This window comes from Cryptomeria japonica, chromosome 5 (assembly GCF_030272615.1).
Source record: "Cryptomeria japonica chromosome 5, Sugi_1.0, whole genome shotgun sequence".
Taxonomy (NCBI): domain Eukaryota; kingdom Viridiplantae; phylum Streptophyta; class Pinopsida; order Cupressales; family Cupressaceae; genus Cryptomeria; species Cryptomeria japonica.
The window spans coordinates 177,130,626-177,146,824 of NC_081409.1; the positions used below are offsets into that span (position 1 = coordinate 177,130,626).

At 35.0% G+C, this 16,199-nt stretch overlaps 1 protein-coding gene across 1 annotated transcript in view; it reads left to right on the forward strand.

The window, feature by feature from the left end:
• The window catches only part of LOC131057069 (uncharacterized), an 84,833-nt gene that overhangs the window by 38,289 nt on the left and 30,345 nt on the right, over window positions 1-16,199 (forward strand). The window contains exons 10-12 of the mRNA XM_057991261.2: window positions 452-535; window positions 723-1,132; window positions 5,642-5,703. Coding sequence (XP_057847244.2) covers window positions 452-535; window positions 723-1,132; window positions 5,642-5,703 — 556 coding nt within the window. The remainder of the gene's footprint in view (window positions 1-451; window positions 536-722; window positions 1,133-5,641; window positions 5,704-16,199) is intronic.

Below are 16,199 nucleotides of genomic sequence, written 5' to 3' on the forward strand. Positions count from 1 at the left end.
TTTCAAGCTTGTGCTGTTTAGAAGTAGCTTGATATTTGTAAGGAGATTGCTTAGTGAAAATCTGAGCTTTCTAAAATTTATTTTCTTGCATCTGTCAGAAGTTGCAATCTTTGAAAATGCCAACAAGATAATATATACTTTCCGGATAATATATACACACAAGATAATTTTAGTTCTTTGAAACTTTGATGTTACACATTTAATTTTTTTCTCTTTCCTAATGCACATCTTGGAGTATACTAATCAAACCCCTGATATTGATAATTTAATTGCAAATAAATATCAGTCGAAGTAGTTTATTTTCATGTTTCAATCCAAGTTAAGAAGTTTACAGTGTATCATCATTTAGGCTGTTCACTTCATTTTCCATGTTATAGAGATTTATATCATCTAATATTATTATTTTCCAATGCGGACTGAAATATCATTCACTCCATGTATTTATTTACAGTTCTTCGAGTATGGGATGTCCTTTTGTATGAAGGGAATCGAACAATGCTCTTTCGCACTGCCCTTGCACTTATGGAGCTTTATGGTACTAAATCACCCATCACATCATATCTCAGTTCTCATTGTTTATATCAGCTTAAGCTTGTTGGTTTCGCTTAAAATTGATATGACTGGTTTTTGGAAATTGTGCCTGATTGATGATTGTCTTGGTTTAGTGATCTACCATGCAGATGACAATGTGGAATACTGATGCCGATTTGTCTAATTTGCAGGCCCTGCATTAATAACAACAAAAGATGCAGGAGATGCTGTTACCTTGTTGCAGTCTCTGGCAGGGTCAACATTTGATAGCAGCCAGCTTGTTTTAACTGCTTGCATGGGGTACCAGGTAGTGGATGAGACTAGGCTAAAAGAATTGGGAGAAAAACATCGTCCTACTGTGTTAGCTTCCATTGAAGAACGATTAAAAGAGCCTAATATGTGGAAAATCTCTCGGGGCCTTGTATCTAAATTGTATACTAATAAAAATGAAGACACATGTCTAGGAGAGGGAGAACCTCAGGTTGATTCAGATGGGAACTTGATAAAGAATGGGAGCTCTGAGCAAAAGGAATTCGATAATTTGAGTAATGGTTTGGTGGATGATGACAATTCAAATTCTGTTGCAGATCTCCAAGAACAGGTATATTCTTTACTTTTGTTCAGAACTATCTATGCAACATGCTAGTTTTCATCATAGGATGTGTTGGTTGCAAAAATCATTAAGATTCAGTCTTGTTCCACTTCATGTACATGGAATTCCTATCTTGGGATTAAGCACACTGTACTATTAGATTACATCCACAAGATATTATTGATAAAAATGACAGTGTTTGCCACTATTATTCTTTATGTGTTAGTTTTCTTCATTTACTCGTATTCTTCTCTATTGATGGTGGTTGTAAAAGCTCCATTGACCTATTTTGGTCATTTATGGACATTGATATGTTTTCTTTCTTTCTTTTTAATTTCTAGCTTGCAGGTTTTTCTGGTCATTTCTGAAAAATATATATTTTCTTTCTTTCTTTATTTTTTATTTCTGCCTTGCAGATTACTATTTGTTGGAATTGTCTCATAGGATCTCATAAATGACTCCTTATTAAAAAAGACCATTCCTCCTGTAAGAAATGTTCCTTCCCAACAAGTGTCCATTTAATCCACATTATTGCCAGTTAGAAAATTGTCTGTGTTGAGATGCAAAGTTACCTTAAAATTCAGAGTAAAATTTTGGAAACAAAGGTTTGTTTCCTGGAGTAAAATTGAATGAGACATCATGTTTTAAGTTCAGCTTTTAATGTGGTAATCTTTTTGGATTTTTCCTTACATGGAATTTCTATAAATATTGCTTGCAGTTTTGACTATTGATGAAATATATGATAAAGATTAATACTTTCATAATAGGTGCCTGTACAACATTAAAGTCCAGACTTGTTTGCTATCCAAGATTATTTGACATAAGCCTATAATGTTTATCCCTTTAACTTGATCTCCTAGCAAGAGTTTAGCATTCATGAATTTGTGAGTACAAAAAATGTGTAGTTGTTGTTTCCTTACATGGTGCAGCAGAGTAAGATTCAGATTCAATTCATGATATTGGTATTATAGGATTAGAAGAAAAAGATAGTGTTCAATGTATGTAAAGTATTGTATTCAACAAGTCAGGGGCACCATCATTGTGTATTACAACATTAATCTTGGAACAAATTGTTAGATGATATATCCTTCAAACTCTTTTGATGCTAACTTCATGAAGTGCTTTTCTCAATGAGTGAATCTCAATGAGAATATGAAAAAATGCATATGATGACACCATAAATTATCTCATCTTTAGCCAAATAAAATCATCTCTTTCTTTATAAATTAGTTTTGAAGTGGATTTGAGTAAGGATCAAAAGATGTTAGCTTGTTTAAGGTAGAATGTAAAGTAGATGTTTGGTTTAGTTTTGGTGCTCAATATGATATTGATTGCTTCCTAGTTTCTAATATTTCTCCATGAGTATGTGTACGATTCTATAATGTAGGCGAACAAATTATTACAAAACCTGTGTCAATATAGCTCTCCGGAGATACTAGTAGCAGATAGCTTTAGGGACATTTGAAGGCTCTAAAGACATTGTGAGAAGCTACAACAGATTCCTCCAACAAACTCCAGAATTCTTGCACGGCTCATTGACCAGCAGTCATTCTTGAATTAATGGGCTAAGTATCTATTCCATGCAGATTCCAAAGATCTCTCATAGTTATTAGATTCTATGTTGTCTCTTTCCACCAAGGCTAACTTTAGTTACCACAAAACTGCAGTGCCACTGCATGTCTTAATAGGTATTGCACATCCACAAGATAATCAGCAGTAATATATTCAGTAAACTGAAGAATAAGAGGATAAGTGAAAAAACACAGCTTCAGTAAAACAACGATATCTCCTTTGGTTCTCAATGAAATTGAAAAATTCAAATGATCTAGAAAGCTTGGAACAAGAGGAACAAAACCTAGAAACCATTTGAACAAATTTGGTAAAATGAAGGAGCAGTTGATGACAGAAAATCACTGATATAAATGTGGTGAGATAAAAGGCAACCAAGATTAGAGGAAGCAGTTGTAGTTTGAAGAATAGGCTCCCCAATAATAGAATGTTAAATCCACATTCTTGGTGGATTGATTGAATAGATCAGGAATAAGTGTCCTATAAATACATTTGATATAGTTGATCAAGAGGGGGCAAAAGGAAGGGCGTGTTCAACTTGAGGAAGTATATTTCCAGAATTTTTAGAGTAAGTTTGATTTCAGCATGCACTGTATTTTCAGAATTTCTATAGTAAATTTGATTTCAGCAGAGTTAATGCTGAATTTGTTTGATGCAATTGTTGTCAATTCTGCTTATAGGAAAGATTGTCATGCAAATTCTTTCTTCCTCTTGCATATAGCCATGGACACAATAATCTCTTGTTAACATCCATTGAAAGAGTAAATTCACAATAATCTCTTGTTCATCATTAACATGTTATTGTGGATTCAACCTACAAATAAAAAAATAGTTTCTAAATATTATGCAATTTGTTGATCTATATTACAAAATTTAACTTTGCATCAATATATAAGAATATGGTGATGGACTTGAAGATATTCTCACAAAAAATAATTATATCTTTAAATCTTTTTATCATATTTCATTAGTTATCTATAAAGGAAGCTATTTTTAGTCACTAGAACCTAATTTGAATATTTAAAAAAAATCAATACCACCTCTATAGATACTGGGCAACCTTCAAATTGATGAAGCTATTCTACACTATATCTTATCGTTGTCAACTAGACCATGGTGAAGAGCACCCTGATTCATCCTATTTATCATGTGTATCGTATCATTTTAGCATGTCGTATGCAAAATATTATAATAAACGAACCATTCTTATTTTCAAATATATGGAAAGTGCATATTGTTATAGTATTAACACTCCACGTGCATATTGTTATAGTATTAACACTCCACTTGCTACTCAACCTCAAATATGACCTTTCAACATGCCAAAATATTATAATAAACGAACCCTTCTTATTTTCAAATATATGGAAAGTGCATATTGTTATAGTGTTAACACTCCACTTGCCACTCAACCTCAAATATGACCTTTCCACATGCCTAATGAAATGTACCCACAATTTTTATTTTGTTAATGATTGGAGCTTATGTCCTTGGAAAGTATTTTATCATTAAGATATTTCTTCAAATAAAATGCAACTTGCAGCCAAATTCTCCAGTTACAAATATTTTGATAACTACATTTATAAGTTTATACCCTAAGACATTATGTTTTGGAGATGAATAACCATGATAAATTTCCTTCAACCTTATCTCACTATATGATTAAGTAGGGTAGGCATTGAAAGAGATAACAGGTAATGACACGAGCTAATATTTTAAAGAGAGCAAAAGAAAAAATTACATTCACAAATTATTCTAAATGTTTAGTTGATATTTGACATTATTGTTTCCATTTTTTTAACAAATATGCATGATTAATTGGCAATTGATTATAGATTGCTTTATAAAATAATGTTACAGATATTGTTAAATGTGTGTCTACACAGATCCACTAAACCACCGTACAACGTGGACATATTTCTATCACAACATACACCAGGGGCAATCTTAGTGTAGTTGCAACAAGATACAAACTGTACTGATTAATAATCAATGTAATGCTTGAGTGTGGGGAATCAGTTTTATGGTTGCATTTAAATGAAAAAACCTAATTCATGGATTGAATGATGGTACTGTGGTGAAGATGGATCAATACAGAGATGCCACTAAACTACTGTATACATGTTTCTATTACTTTGTATCCTAACAAACACCTTTTCTAACCTCAATGTTTCTAAAATGAAAATTTAGTAGTTTAGAGGATAACATTTTTAATTTGAAAGGTACTTTTGGCTCAATTGTAAAGGGCCATTCCATAAGTGACATTTACCAGCCTTGATTAGAAGTAGCTAATTGTCTGTCATTATTGTCAATTCAGGATCTGTCTCTATACATGTTAAATAAATACCAGTGACGATGGATTCTATCTCTAAGAATAGTGGTCCGACATTGAACTTAAGAAGCAATGCACAATTTTCTCTTCTGACTCTAAGATGCCTGTTGAATGGAAAACAATCAATCCGTTCAATTCCTCTTGTTGTTGTGATCATTAAAAGGATTCCTTGATATATTACATGAAGAATAACTAACGTATTTTGGAGCAAAAGTATCAAAACATGTAGGTAATATTTTTTCTAACCAAATGTATGTTATACTTCCTCTTAGAGATTATTCTCTTCTATGAGATTATCCTTTGATGTTAACGATTTTCTGAGGTATCCTTTACATTCCATGGTTTGCTTTTAGATAGAGAGTTTTTAGTTCTAAAATTTTAATGCCATGCATCAGGATGAGTATGATTGCACCAATGTAAATAATCATATATAGACTGAGACTCAGAATATTCTTAACAGCATCCTTTACATAAAAATCTCTTTCTGAAAAGCATACTCATTCCCAAAATTTAGCATTACTCTTTCCCATGGAGTAGGGTAGTACTAGTAATATTTGGCTAAATTATATTTGTGTTATTGAGCTGATTCAGAAATTACTATTATGTTATTTTATCAGGTAAAGTGGCTGAAAATTGAATTATGTCGGGCATTGGAGGAGAAACGATCTGCTACATTAAGGTTTGAAATCCTCTTGGATTCATAGTGAACATATTGTCTAGTCATTTTAATTGACATTCTGTTTGCCGTTGTCTCTTTATGAAGAATCTAAATTCTATTTGCTTCACTCACATAGGCCTCCATGCTAAAACTCAAGCATCATATGGACTCTCATATTTTCATTTAAGGTGGTGTACAAACTGACAGAGAGTTCAAATTACCGTAAGGAGTGCTTCCATTGAGAAAATTAAAATCTGTTGGATTTCCAGTTACATCACATATTTTGAATAAATCTGTATTTCTATTTGGTGTTTTGAATTTAATCAATCAAGGTTTTCAAGGATTCACCAGTTCTTCCCGTACAGTCACCGTATCCTGAAAACTGTTTGGCATGGTAAAAATGTGTGAAAAATTGGTCTTCAATCTGTGTTTCATTTTCTGCAGGTTTAGTGGGGCTTTGGGGTCAAATTGTCTCTTCTGTCTCTCTTTGGTTCTATGTTGTGTATGGAAATTCTTCTTAATTTCCTGGGCTGGGCAAAATTTTCTGGTTTTTGTGTGCAAATTTCACTAGAAAGGACTTAAAAAGATTTTGAAGTAAATCCTTGTAAATCCAGAAACATCCATAATACCAGTAACATTTTGAATTTTCTTCCTATTCAACTCTTGCTGATTTCTGAGATTATTGACAGGTGTGGAGAATTATGATAAGTCATTGTAATTGCATTCACTTGCAAGAAAAGTTAATTCCAAGAGAATTCATATTCCAAATCATACTCTAATAGAAAAACTTGGAACTGGAAGAGTGTGTAAGGGAGCTGCGTATTGATCTGAGGGATGGGAATTAATTCATTTCAGGCTGGTTGTCTGCTCAAGAGGCCTAAGATTATATTTTTGAAGATAGTGAATTAGTCAGCGTTTTTCCTAATTTGTGCTGGAGTTTTGCCTGGAAGTCAGGATCTCCAGGGTAAATCCTCGCGTCTCCTTTTGTGATGATTGTTTGCTTCCAATTTCTTTCAAGGCCATAGTGTGTGTGCGCGTGTAGCTGAAAAATAGAAGTAAGTTTAGAATGTCATATACCAATACATTTGCTAAACAAAACCATTACAAATTTCAAATTTTGAAACATAATATACTAATTTAAATTCAGTTTTCAATATCAAAAAGATTCAAACTAGAATCTCATGATAGACAAATTTTGAGTTCACTAATCTGCAGTGTAGGTCTTAAGAATATCAAAAAAGATCAAACTAGAATCACTAAACATTTTGGAAACTAAAAACACAAACCCCAGATGCACCCACATGAGATTCGTTTCAGAATCCAATTCTGGTACGTTTCATACCCAGAATCGCCCGAAAAATCCCACAATTTAGCAACTTAGGCTTTAAGAAAACAAGGTCCTATTAGTTCTTGGGATCAATTTAAAAAATTGATTTAGAAACAGTTTTTACCAATATGCCATAAAGACGAAAAGTGTATTGAGTAACTTTTTTTCAAATAGAAAGGAGGAAAAAGTGTACAAGAGTAGAGTAGTGAGTTTTGAGGAAGGAATGTCCAAATGGACAAGGATGTGCAAGATGAGGTGTTTATAAATACATTAGAGGCCTACATAGCCATTTTTGAAGGTTCATATTGATTAACCATGTAGACATGCTCACTATGTCGAAGTAGATAGCCCTCCATCCTTTCTAGAGACAAAAGGACCTATGACTGAGACAAAGAAGGCAAATGCTACAAGGATCAAATCGATGCCTGAAAAGCATTGAGACCATTGTGATGCAAATGATCATGCAGATGAAACCTACTAGAAGCCACATCTAATGAGGTGACCATACTGGAAGGGTAAAAAGAGTAGGAAACCTACTATGACTTGCATTATTGATGAAGGAAAATAAATTGATTGTAGTTCAAAGGGTGATTCTTAAATTCTTGCACTACAAAGAAGGCTACCTTTAATCTTATGGCAGAAGAGTGAAAAAGGCAATCAAATGTGTTTAGCTTCTGAAAGATTCTGGAACTGACCCAAAAAACTCTACCCAAGACCTTTGACTATGCACATATGTGTACATATATCTATGTGTATAGATATATATGTGCATATGCGTATAAATATCTGTGCGCGTGCACGTGTATGTCATCCTATTTCTTTTGGTTTTTATTGTGTTTATTTTCTTGTTTTTTTTTTTTTCTTCCTTGTTCCATTTTATGTTGTTTATTTTTTAATTTTTTATCATTTTATCTTTGTCATCCATCTCTCCTTGTTCTTTGTGCCTTCTCCCTATCTCTTTTTAGTCACCCTGATCTGCTACTTGTCTATCTTTCTATTCTGATTGCTCTCTATCATCCTCATGATGGATCACAGAGTGTGATCCGAAACGTTTTTTAAGATGCAAAAAACTTAACCCAATCAAATCCGGAAGCATTGATCTTAATTAAACTATTTACAAATAGAATATCTGTGCTGAAGCTGAAATAGACAACACATATGAATAGAAAATGATATTCTATTTCTTATTGCCCTCATTCTCTTATCAAAATAAAATACATTTATTTATAGCCTCTTTGATGGATGAATCCCAATCACAAGTGCCCAAGATGTATTAACTTTAGTGAAGAGAGAAGAGAGAAGCTAACTCAACACAAGTAGAGACAATCATAGCCCTTGATGAGGCAGAGGTGGTACATAACTGCCTTCAATCAGGAAATGATGATACAAATGAGGCACCTAATCGACTCCAATGAAGGATGACACATTTCATTATTAGCTACCAAGTAAATATAATAAAAGAGGCGCAATAAATTATTGAAAAAAATGTTGAAGTTAATCTACTTTTTGATCCTTGATCCAAAGGTAACCTCTTTAGGACAAGATCTTTTATCTTGTAAAATTTCTGATTAAGATACTTGTTCTCTTTTCGACTGAAGAATTCCTTTTTATATTACCCTAGAGAAAATGTGATTTACCTTAGTTGGGCACTAGGATTACACACAAGATCTCTCCTGTCACAGGCAAGGAAAGAAATCTCTTGAGTGTGGGCCTAAACTGAGTGTGGTGGTATCTTCTACAAAAGTAGTTGTGCATCTTTGTCCTTTAAAGGAAACTGTTGCCAACTGAATCATATGCCAAAGGCTTGTAGATATTCCTAAATCCAAGAATCTCTTGGAATAGATCACTGTTAAAAGAGAGAGGTAGGAAAAAAGAAATTGAATTCAGCTTGAAACAAGTCACCAAACAATATAGCTGTTGATTACTTCTAGAAGATGTGGCCAATTCTATTCTTTCTTCAGTGCCGCTTCTCTTTTTGTTTGATTGCCTCTACATATTCCTAAGGTAATTGGCAATACTGTTGTTAAGGCTTCTTTCAAAACAGTAATATAATGTAGTTTTGACAACATCATTTACTTTGTTATATAAATTGAAAAAATAAAGTAGATTCAAGTTTAAATTACAACTATGTATAAGTATCCAGAAAATTAAAAACTTATTCATTTCTATCAACTCCACCTTTTGGCTACACAGAAGATGGCCTGTGACATGTGATCATTGGGAACAAACATTTGAACATAATTGTCAACAACCTAAACTTGTCCTATCCAAGGGAATTTTACCTATTTATGTAGCATTAAATTGTGTTAATGGACTGCATGTGGTGTCCAAAAATATCTTCCTAGCCCTTATCCACTAACAATCATACAGCTTGGCAATTTTTTTAATTATCTGTGACATAACTTAGGGAGGTCCCTCGTATTGACCATCAAAAACCATTATGAACATTTCCTCTTTTGGGCACACTAATCTAGCATTTTGGGGTTGATTTTTGCAATCTTTCCATCCATATGTAGTAATGGAAACCCATATCTCCTTGCAAGAATAACTGATTTGTTTGAAGGCATTCTCCACATTATTTCTCTCCCTGGGCAACAAATTGGTTCAAACTTTTTCATGATTAGGACTTTTGTATGCTTTTGGGCTGCATTGATGCTCTGTGCTATCTTTCCGATACATTGATTGTACAAGGTTGAATGGAAAACTGTTTCACATTTTGAAATCAACTCATCATTTGTCTTTGTTGATCCATTGTTGAAAGAGCTTTGCAATGGTCATGTGTTATGTTCTCTTATGTATAGTTGCTGATTTCAATACTTTGATTTGGTTGGGAAACACAAAAAATAATACAGAAATCCACAATTTAGAAAAAACCAGTAAAATTTCTGTAGGAGTTAAAAATTCTAGATTGAGTCAGATAAATCTGGATGGTCGAAAAAGTTCTGATCAGGTTGGTTTTGGTAACAGTGTTCTCATGTGACAAGGTATATGAAAATGCAGTGCTTGTGCTACACCTTGATTGTATTGGTTCATTGCTGTAAAAAGCGCACAGTTTTTAAACTTGCAGTTAAGCTCTATAAATTTTCTTTTTGTAAATGTTTTGAGTTTCTGAATTGTCCATACTCTTTCCTGGGAAGCAGCCAAAGTGAAAACAAAGTAAGACATAAACAAAAGGAATGACAAAATTCCACTAAATCAATTGCACAGCCCTCACTGTTGGCCCCATGGCTACTATACCTTTACACTAGTCCAAATTCTTAATGTGAACTAAAAAGAGTCTTTTTAGTTTAAAAATGATTGAATTATATGTGTGTATAGGTCAGTCAATTGAAGTTCTGATCAGGATGGTTTTGGTAACGGTGTTCTCAGTACTTTGAAGAATGTTGAGCTGTATGTTGACCTTGAGTATGCTGATTTATAGCGCTCTAAAAAACACCCAGTTCTAAAAATTGGAGCTAAGCTCTATAAATTTTCTTTTCATAAATGTTTGTTAGTTTCTGAATCATCCATACTATTTTCTGGGAAGCAGGCAAAGCAAAAACTGAGCATGTAAAAAACAAAAAGAATGACAACATTCCACTCCCTTGACTGCACAGCTCTCACTGTTGTCCCCATGGCCGCCCTACCTTTACCCTATATTTAATTCAGTCCCAACTCTTATTTAAAAAAATATCCGTCTGATGTGTGTATGTGTGTGTATATAGCTAATTTGCCATAACAAGTATCAGTCTATAATCCGAATCTTACTTTATATTAACTAGATATATATTTATTTTATTCAGCTTTATTATTTTTCACATGATGAACTTAGGACGTAGTTCCCACTTTTTTCTTTGCTAGACCTGCCATGCAAAAGAGATTTTCAATTACCTTTCTTAACATGGGAATGAAGCTGTATTTTTCCTGTCTCATAATCTTCATTGAAGATCGTTTCTTGGTAACCATAGTGCAGTAACTCGAACTGACATCAGGAAAAGATGAAGCCAAATTTGCACCAGTGGGTTTTAGACCAGATTGAGGAGAAGATTTTTTGAGTGATCTGGTTGTAGCATGCTATGCAGAGCTAAAGGAGAATTTAAGTTGTTGTGACATGAGAGTAAGAATTCCTCAGTGTTAGAAGCAGGCTGAGGCTCCACCAAGGGAATAAACGGTGAAGGGGAACAAGGAGCAAGAGAGTCTGCAGCAGTATACTTCTGACACACATTCCACCTGTGCTATGATGTAGCCGGCTTAGGAGGGCTACTATTTTTTACAGGTACAAAGGTCTTGGAAATGGTTCTGCCAAATGACCTGTTGTAAAACATGATCTGCATTTGAACACGATGCCTTTAGTGAATTGTGAGAGGTTTAATTCCATCATAATATTAGAAAAAGTGAATTTTGAACTAAGGTTAGATGAATCTAAAATTGGCAGTCTTTCCCAAAGGAGTGGCCAACGGAGGAAAGGCTAGGAGATGACTTGAGCCATTGAAAATGTTTCAGCGAGGATTAAATTCTGGAGACCATGGGCCGTGGCAATTTCTCTCTCTTAGACGAAAATCATACATCAGTAGAAAGAAGCCACGTGCACAAGGGCAAATGAATGGATCTACTTCCATGAGAGGTTTCCAGTTTTTTGGAATCCAATCTCTTAAGGCAACCAATCTTGGCCAAAAGTTGTTAAAATAACAAATTAAATCGTTTGCTTTCAGTTCTTACTTAATCTTGGGGATTTTTGTTCCTAAATACATAATCTTCAGCTTATGCACTTGCCTAACAATGGGTTGCACTCCCTGTTGTTGGTTTATGGACTTCTAAAGAAGATTGAGCTATGGATAAATGAGAAGGAGAGTGCAGCTGTGACGTTATCACCCAGAGAGATCCCATTATTACTAGTTAATTTTATATATAATATATTAAATTTATATCTATGTTCCATGGTGTTTCCAGGATAGGGAAGGTGAGACATCTTTATGGGATGGCAGAGGACGGGAGGCCTTTTAAAGGGGATAATAGTTAAAAAAAGGGAAAATTTAGAAAATATAGGAAATTTCAATTATTTATAAATAAGGCATTTATCATATACATTATAAAACCATATTACATAACATTAGAGCTAAATTGAGAATTCGCATGAGAGTCAACACACAAATTAGCAAAATATCATTGCTTCATTGCCAATTTGCATTAATATAATATAAAAATTACAACAAAAATACTCAAAAGATACAAGTTACAACCTGATTTTTTCTTAGGAAATGAATGGCTGGAAAAGTCTAGGGGACATTGATATATATTATATGATGCATGTAAAATATATATTTGTGTATAAACTGATTGAAGCTATCCTTCACAAGTGGAGGGGTGAAAGATCCCTACTCAATTCTGTCCTGATTTCTTCAGTTTAAGTGTGAAACACTTGTCATGTAATGATATTGGGTTCTGATTTTTAAGCTTAGAGTGTGTTTCTGATGTTTGCCAATGAAGTATGTGAAACATAGAACATTTATATACATAAATAAACCAAAATATAGCAGGCTGGAATTTAATTTCAGTCCTCAAACTAATCAGAATGCGTACAGATGGACACCAGCAACAGCAATAAATTGTGTTTTCCTCTTCTTTATTTGCAATAAACACATATGGCCTACTTATGTTAATACGGCAGGAAAGGGCTTATTGCTGAATACAAAATCAGATAACTGCTGTAACAGTATGAAGAGAAAGTTCAGTTTTGTTTGGTTACATACCAATAGGCAAGCATCGATATCTTCAAGAAAATCGCCATAACTCCAAAAACCGCTTTCTTGTTTATATTGAAGCATTGCATAAGAAAACCGAGGTATTGGTCTGCTGCCACAGACTGGTGCAAATCAGAACATGATGAAAACCACAATTCTAGATCAAATTGCCCTCCAGTCTCAAACCCAGGCTGCAATATGTCTCACTGAAGTCAGCCCACAAATTGTGAATGGAATAGAAGCTATACAATGGTTGAAGCTGTGCTGTGATCTGCCATTTTTCCACGTCCTGTAACAATTGATTCACATGTTATGAGTTTGCCATTAATCGCCCTATGTATTGAGAGAGGAATCATCAATACTGGGTGCTGGTGTTTCGTCCAGAACCAGTGCTGCCTCCAGGATAGCTTGGGATTGCGTCCAAGCTGTTCACAGACCACTAAGGTTTCGCCTAGGGCTGAGATGCCAATCCGATGCTACAGTCAAATTCGATAAAGAGAATAAAGACATGAATTGCTCCAAGATAGCTGCGTTGGAGCTGAGGAAGAGTATGATGTTACTGAAGCTCCCACTGAGACATCACATCCCACAAATCTGCAAACTCATGTCAAACAAAACCTTCAATAGATAATTCTTTGATGCTCTAGGAAGTAATCAAATCACCGTTGAAGCACAAATGAAGCCCTGAAGTAGACTCCTCTCACAGTGAGCTAGATAACCGTCCAACCCACAAGGGATAGCAAGGGTTTCCGTCCTTGAATCCAATAGCTGAATTGAATTGCAGCTAAGTAGGAAATTTCTTAGTCAAATTACCAGAAAAAATAACATATGCCAGAATACCCGATTAAAATTTTCTTCCAAATATTACCTGGGCCTCCAGCTGCTCAGATCCAAAATTATCGCCCAAACTTCTGATAAAGAGCCGCTCCAAGTCCATGACTGGGCGTCGACTGCAACTCCACATTGCTGTGAATCCCAGGCTCGGCCTCTCATTGGTTGATTATAAAATGTTCCCCAATTTTCCTATAGTTGGAGTTGAAATATTTCACGCATGCTGAAGACTTCGAGAATCACTTTCTTATTGGCTCCAACAAATATTTTCTCCTGCCACCTAAGTCCAATAAGGATAAATCGGCCAATTTATTTTATAAAGTCACTGTAAGTAGCCTAAGTGAGTTAGGTTGTAGTATCCAGAGCATCAATATCCAAATTATAACACCAGAGCATAGTACACATTAACACGGAATCAAGAACACACAATACAGCATACCACGATATATTCATGTAACACAGATTTCTCTATTATATTCCATTCCAATCCAATGTGTCCAAAATGTGCTACGAGTTTACAATATAAAGAGTTCGTGGTTGGTTAGGCCACCAACCGTCAGGCAACTAACTACCCGTAGATATAACTTAATACTATTGTTTTCTTTTAAAACATTACAAAAGCCTTATTTACTAATTAACTGGCTTACATCATCCCCCCCAATACTTGTTCGTCTTCTAGACGAACACCACAGCAAAATAACAAGAAATATCTATTTAGAGGGACAAGAGGACGTCCTTGTTCCCGTAGTGGTCCGTTCTCGGAGTATCTTCAGATCCCTTTCAGCAAGGAGTTGCTTCTCTCGAGTGGCTTTCAGAAGCCCGAGTGCATCCATTCGGTCCTTCTCAGAGGCAGCCAACTTCCATTCCTTTCCAGTCGCGTGGTTCTCTCTTGAACCATTTCTTGCTCTATAGCATGGATCCTTTCTTTCAGCTCACTCTCTCGCTGTAGGGCTAAGGTGTGGTCTCCTTCCATTTTGCTCGCTTTCCAGGTCATCCTTTGGAGCTGTAAGAATGTAGTACGGAAAGTCGGTTCCATGGAAGTGAGAGCTCTCATTACTTCCTGATTACCTCCTGTATGCCCACTAAGGATCTGTGGTACTCCCCATTCTGCTCCTATCTCCGGAGTTTCCGTGTCGGGCCAGCCTTGGTTCCTAATTTTCTCTGAGAACTCCCTCTCGCAGCCTTCTGTCATAAACGCCAGTAGTGCTTCCGTTGCTCTTACTGTAGCAGGCATATCAGATCCTCGAGAATGATCTATCATCCTCTCCGTGGCTGTCCTCATTACTTCCAACTCGGAAAGAAAATGCTGCGCAACCGGTTCCCACTCTTGGACCCCCTCTGCTGGTGAGGACGTACCAACCGTCAGGCAACTAACTACCTATAGATATAACTTAATACTATTGTTTTCTTTTAAAGCATTACAAAAGCCTTATTTACTAATTAATTGGCTTACAGTCACAATAGCTGGAGGATGAATTATTTAATTGGCTTAGCTCAAACACCAAGGCTATTAGAAAAGTTAAGTTTAATCGCCTTAGTGACTTTAATATAGTCACAAATAATTACTAATAGAATTATTAATAGTGGCGACACCTTATTATTGAAGAGCAAATAATTTAATTAAATTTATTTATAATATTAATAATATTTATTCCCCATTTAATTTTGACATTATTTTTTTTTTTGAATATTGGGATAACATAGGGAAAATAATATTGATTTATTTAACCAAAAATTTGAGGACATTACAGTCCTCCCTTCCCGGAGTTGCTTGCCCACAAGCAACTACCAAACGTTCTGCTGCTCTACTTTGATAAGAAATGCCATACACCCAACCTGTGAAGCATCTACCACCCTCTACAATACCAGGATTCCAAACCAATCTCAGAAAGAACTTTCCGTACTGACGTTGTACCCTTCTAGATATAACTGTAAGCTGATACTGAAACTTAGTTAATCCCTTAGTTTTTGATAATAAAACTTAGTTAATCCCTTTCTTTTTCTTTCATTTTGCTTTTGATAATAAAACCCCGTAAGCGTATCCCAATGCAACCAAGAGCATGCAAGGGCTCACCATTGAAGGTTAGACAAAGGTAAGTACCTATCCATGATGTTGCATAACTAGGTAGATGCGTTGGTTCACCACCAAAGGCTAAGGGAGGCGAGAGGAACAAAAATATGTATGAAGTGAGATAATTTCCCCTACTCCAAGCCAAATAAATACAAATGGAAAGATGTGAGGGCTCATCATAAAAAATGAGGGCTAGTTGAATGTCTTTAGTGATAGATTACTTTTTGACTTGAATGACATTTAATATTGTTCCACTTGTCAACTTGATTTAGCATAGGCTAACTCTTTAGGAATATACTTATGTAAAGATGTTAAATAGGTGAACCTACTAATTAGCTTCTAGGATAGATAATAAACCCTAATGTTTGATTAAGGGAAATGGGAGATATTGCAAAGATGGACTAGAATCAATCAAATGGATAATGCAAAGGCAACATGATATACAAAGAGCTCAAGGGTTTTGCAATAGGAAACACCATAGTTTGGAAGAGTTTCAGGTAAGAGATATGTCAATCTAAGCAGTGCTATTTATATATGATATGTAGCTAACATGTAGTATGAAGTTTCA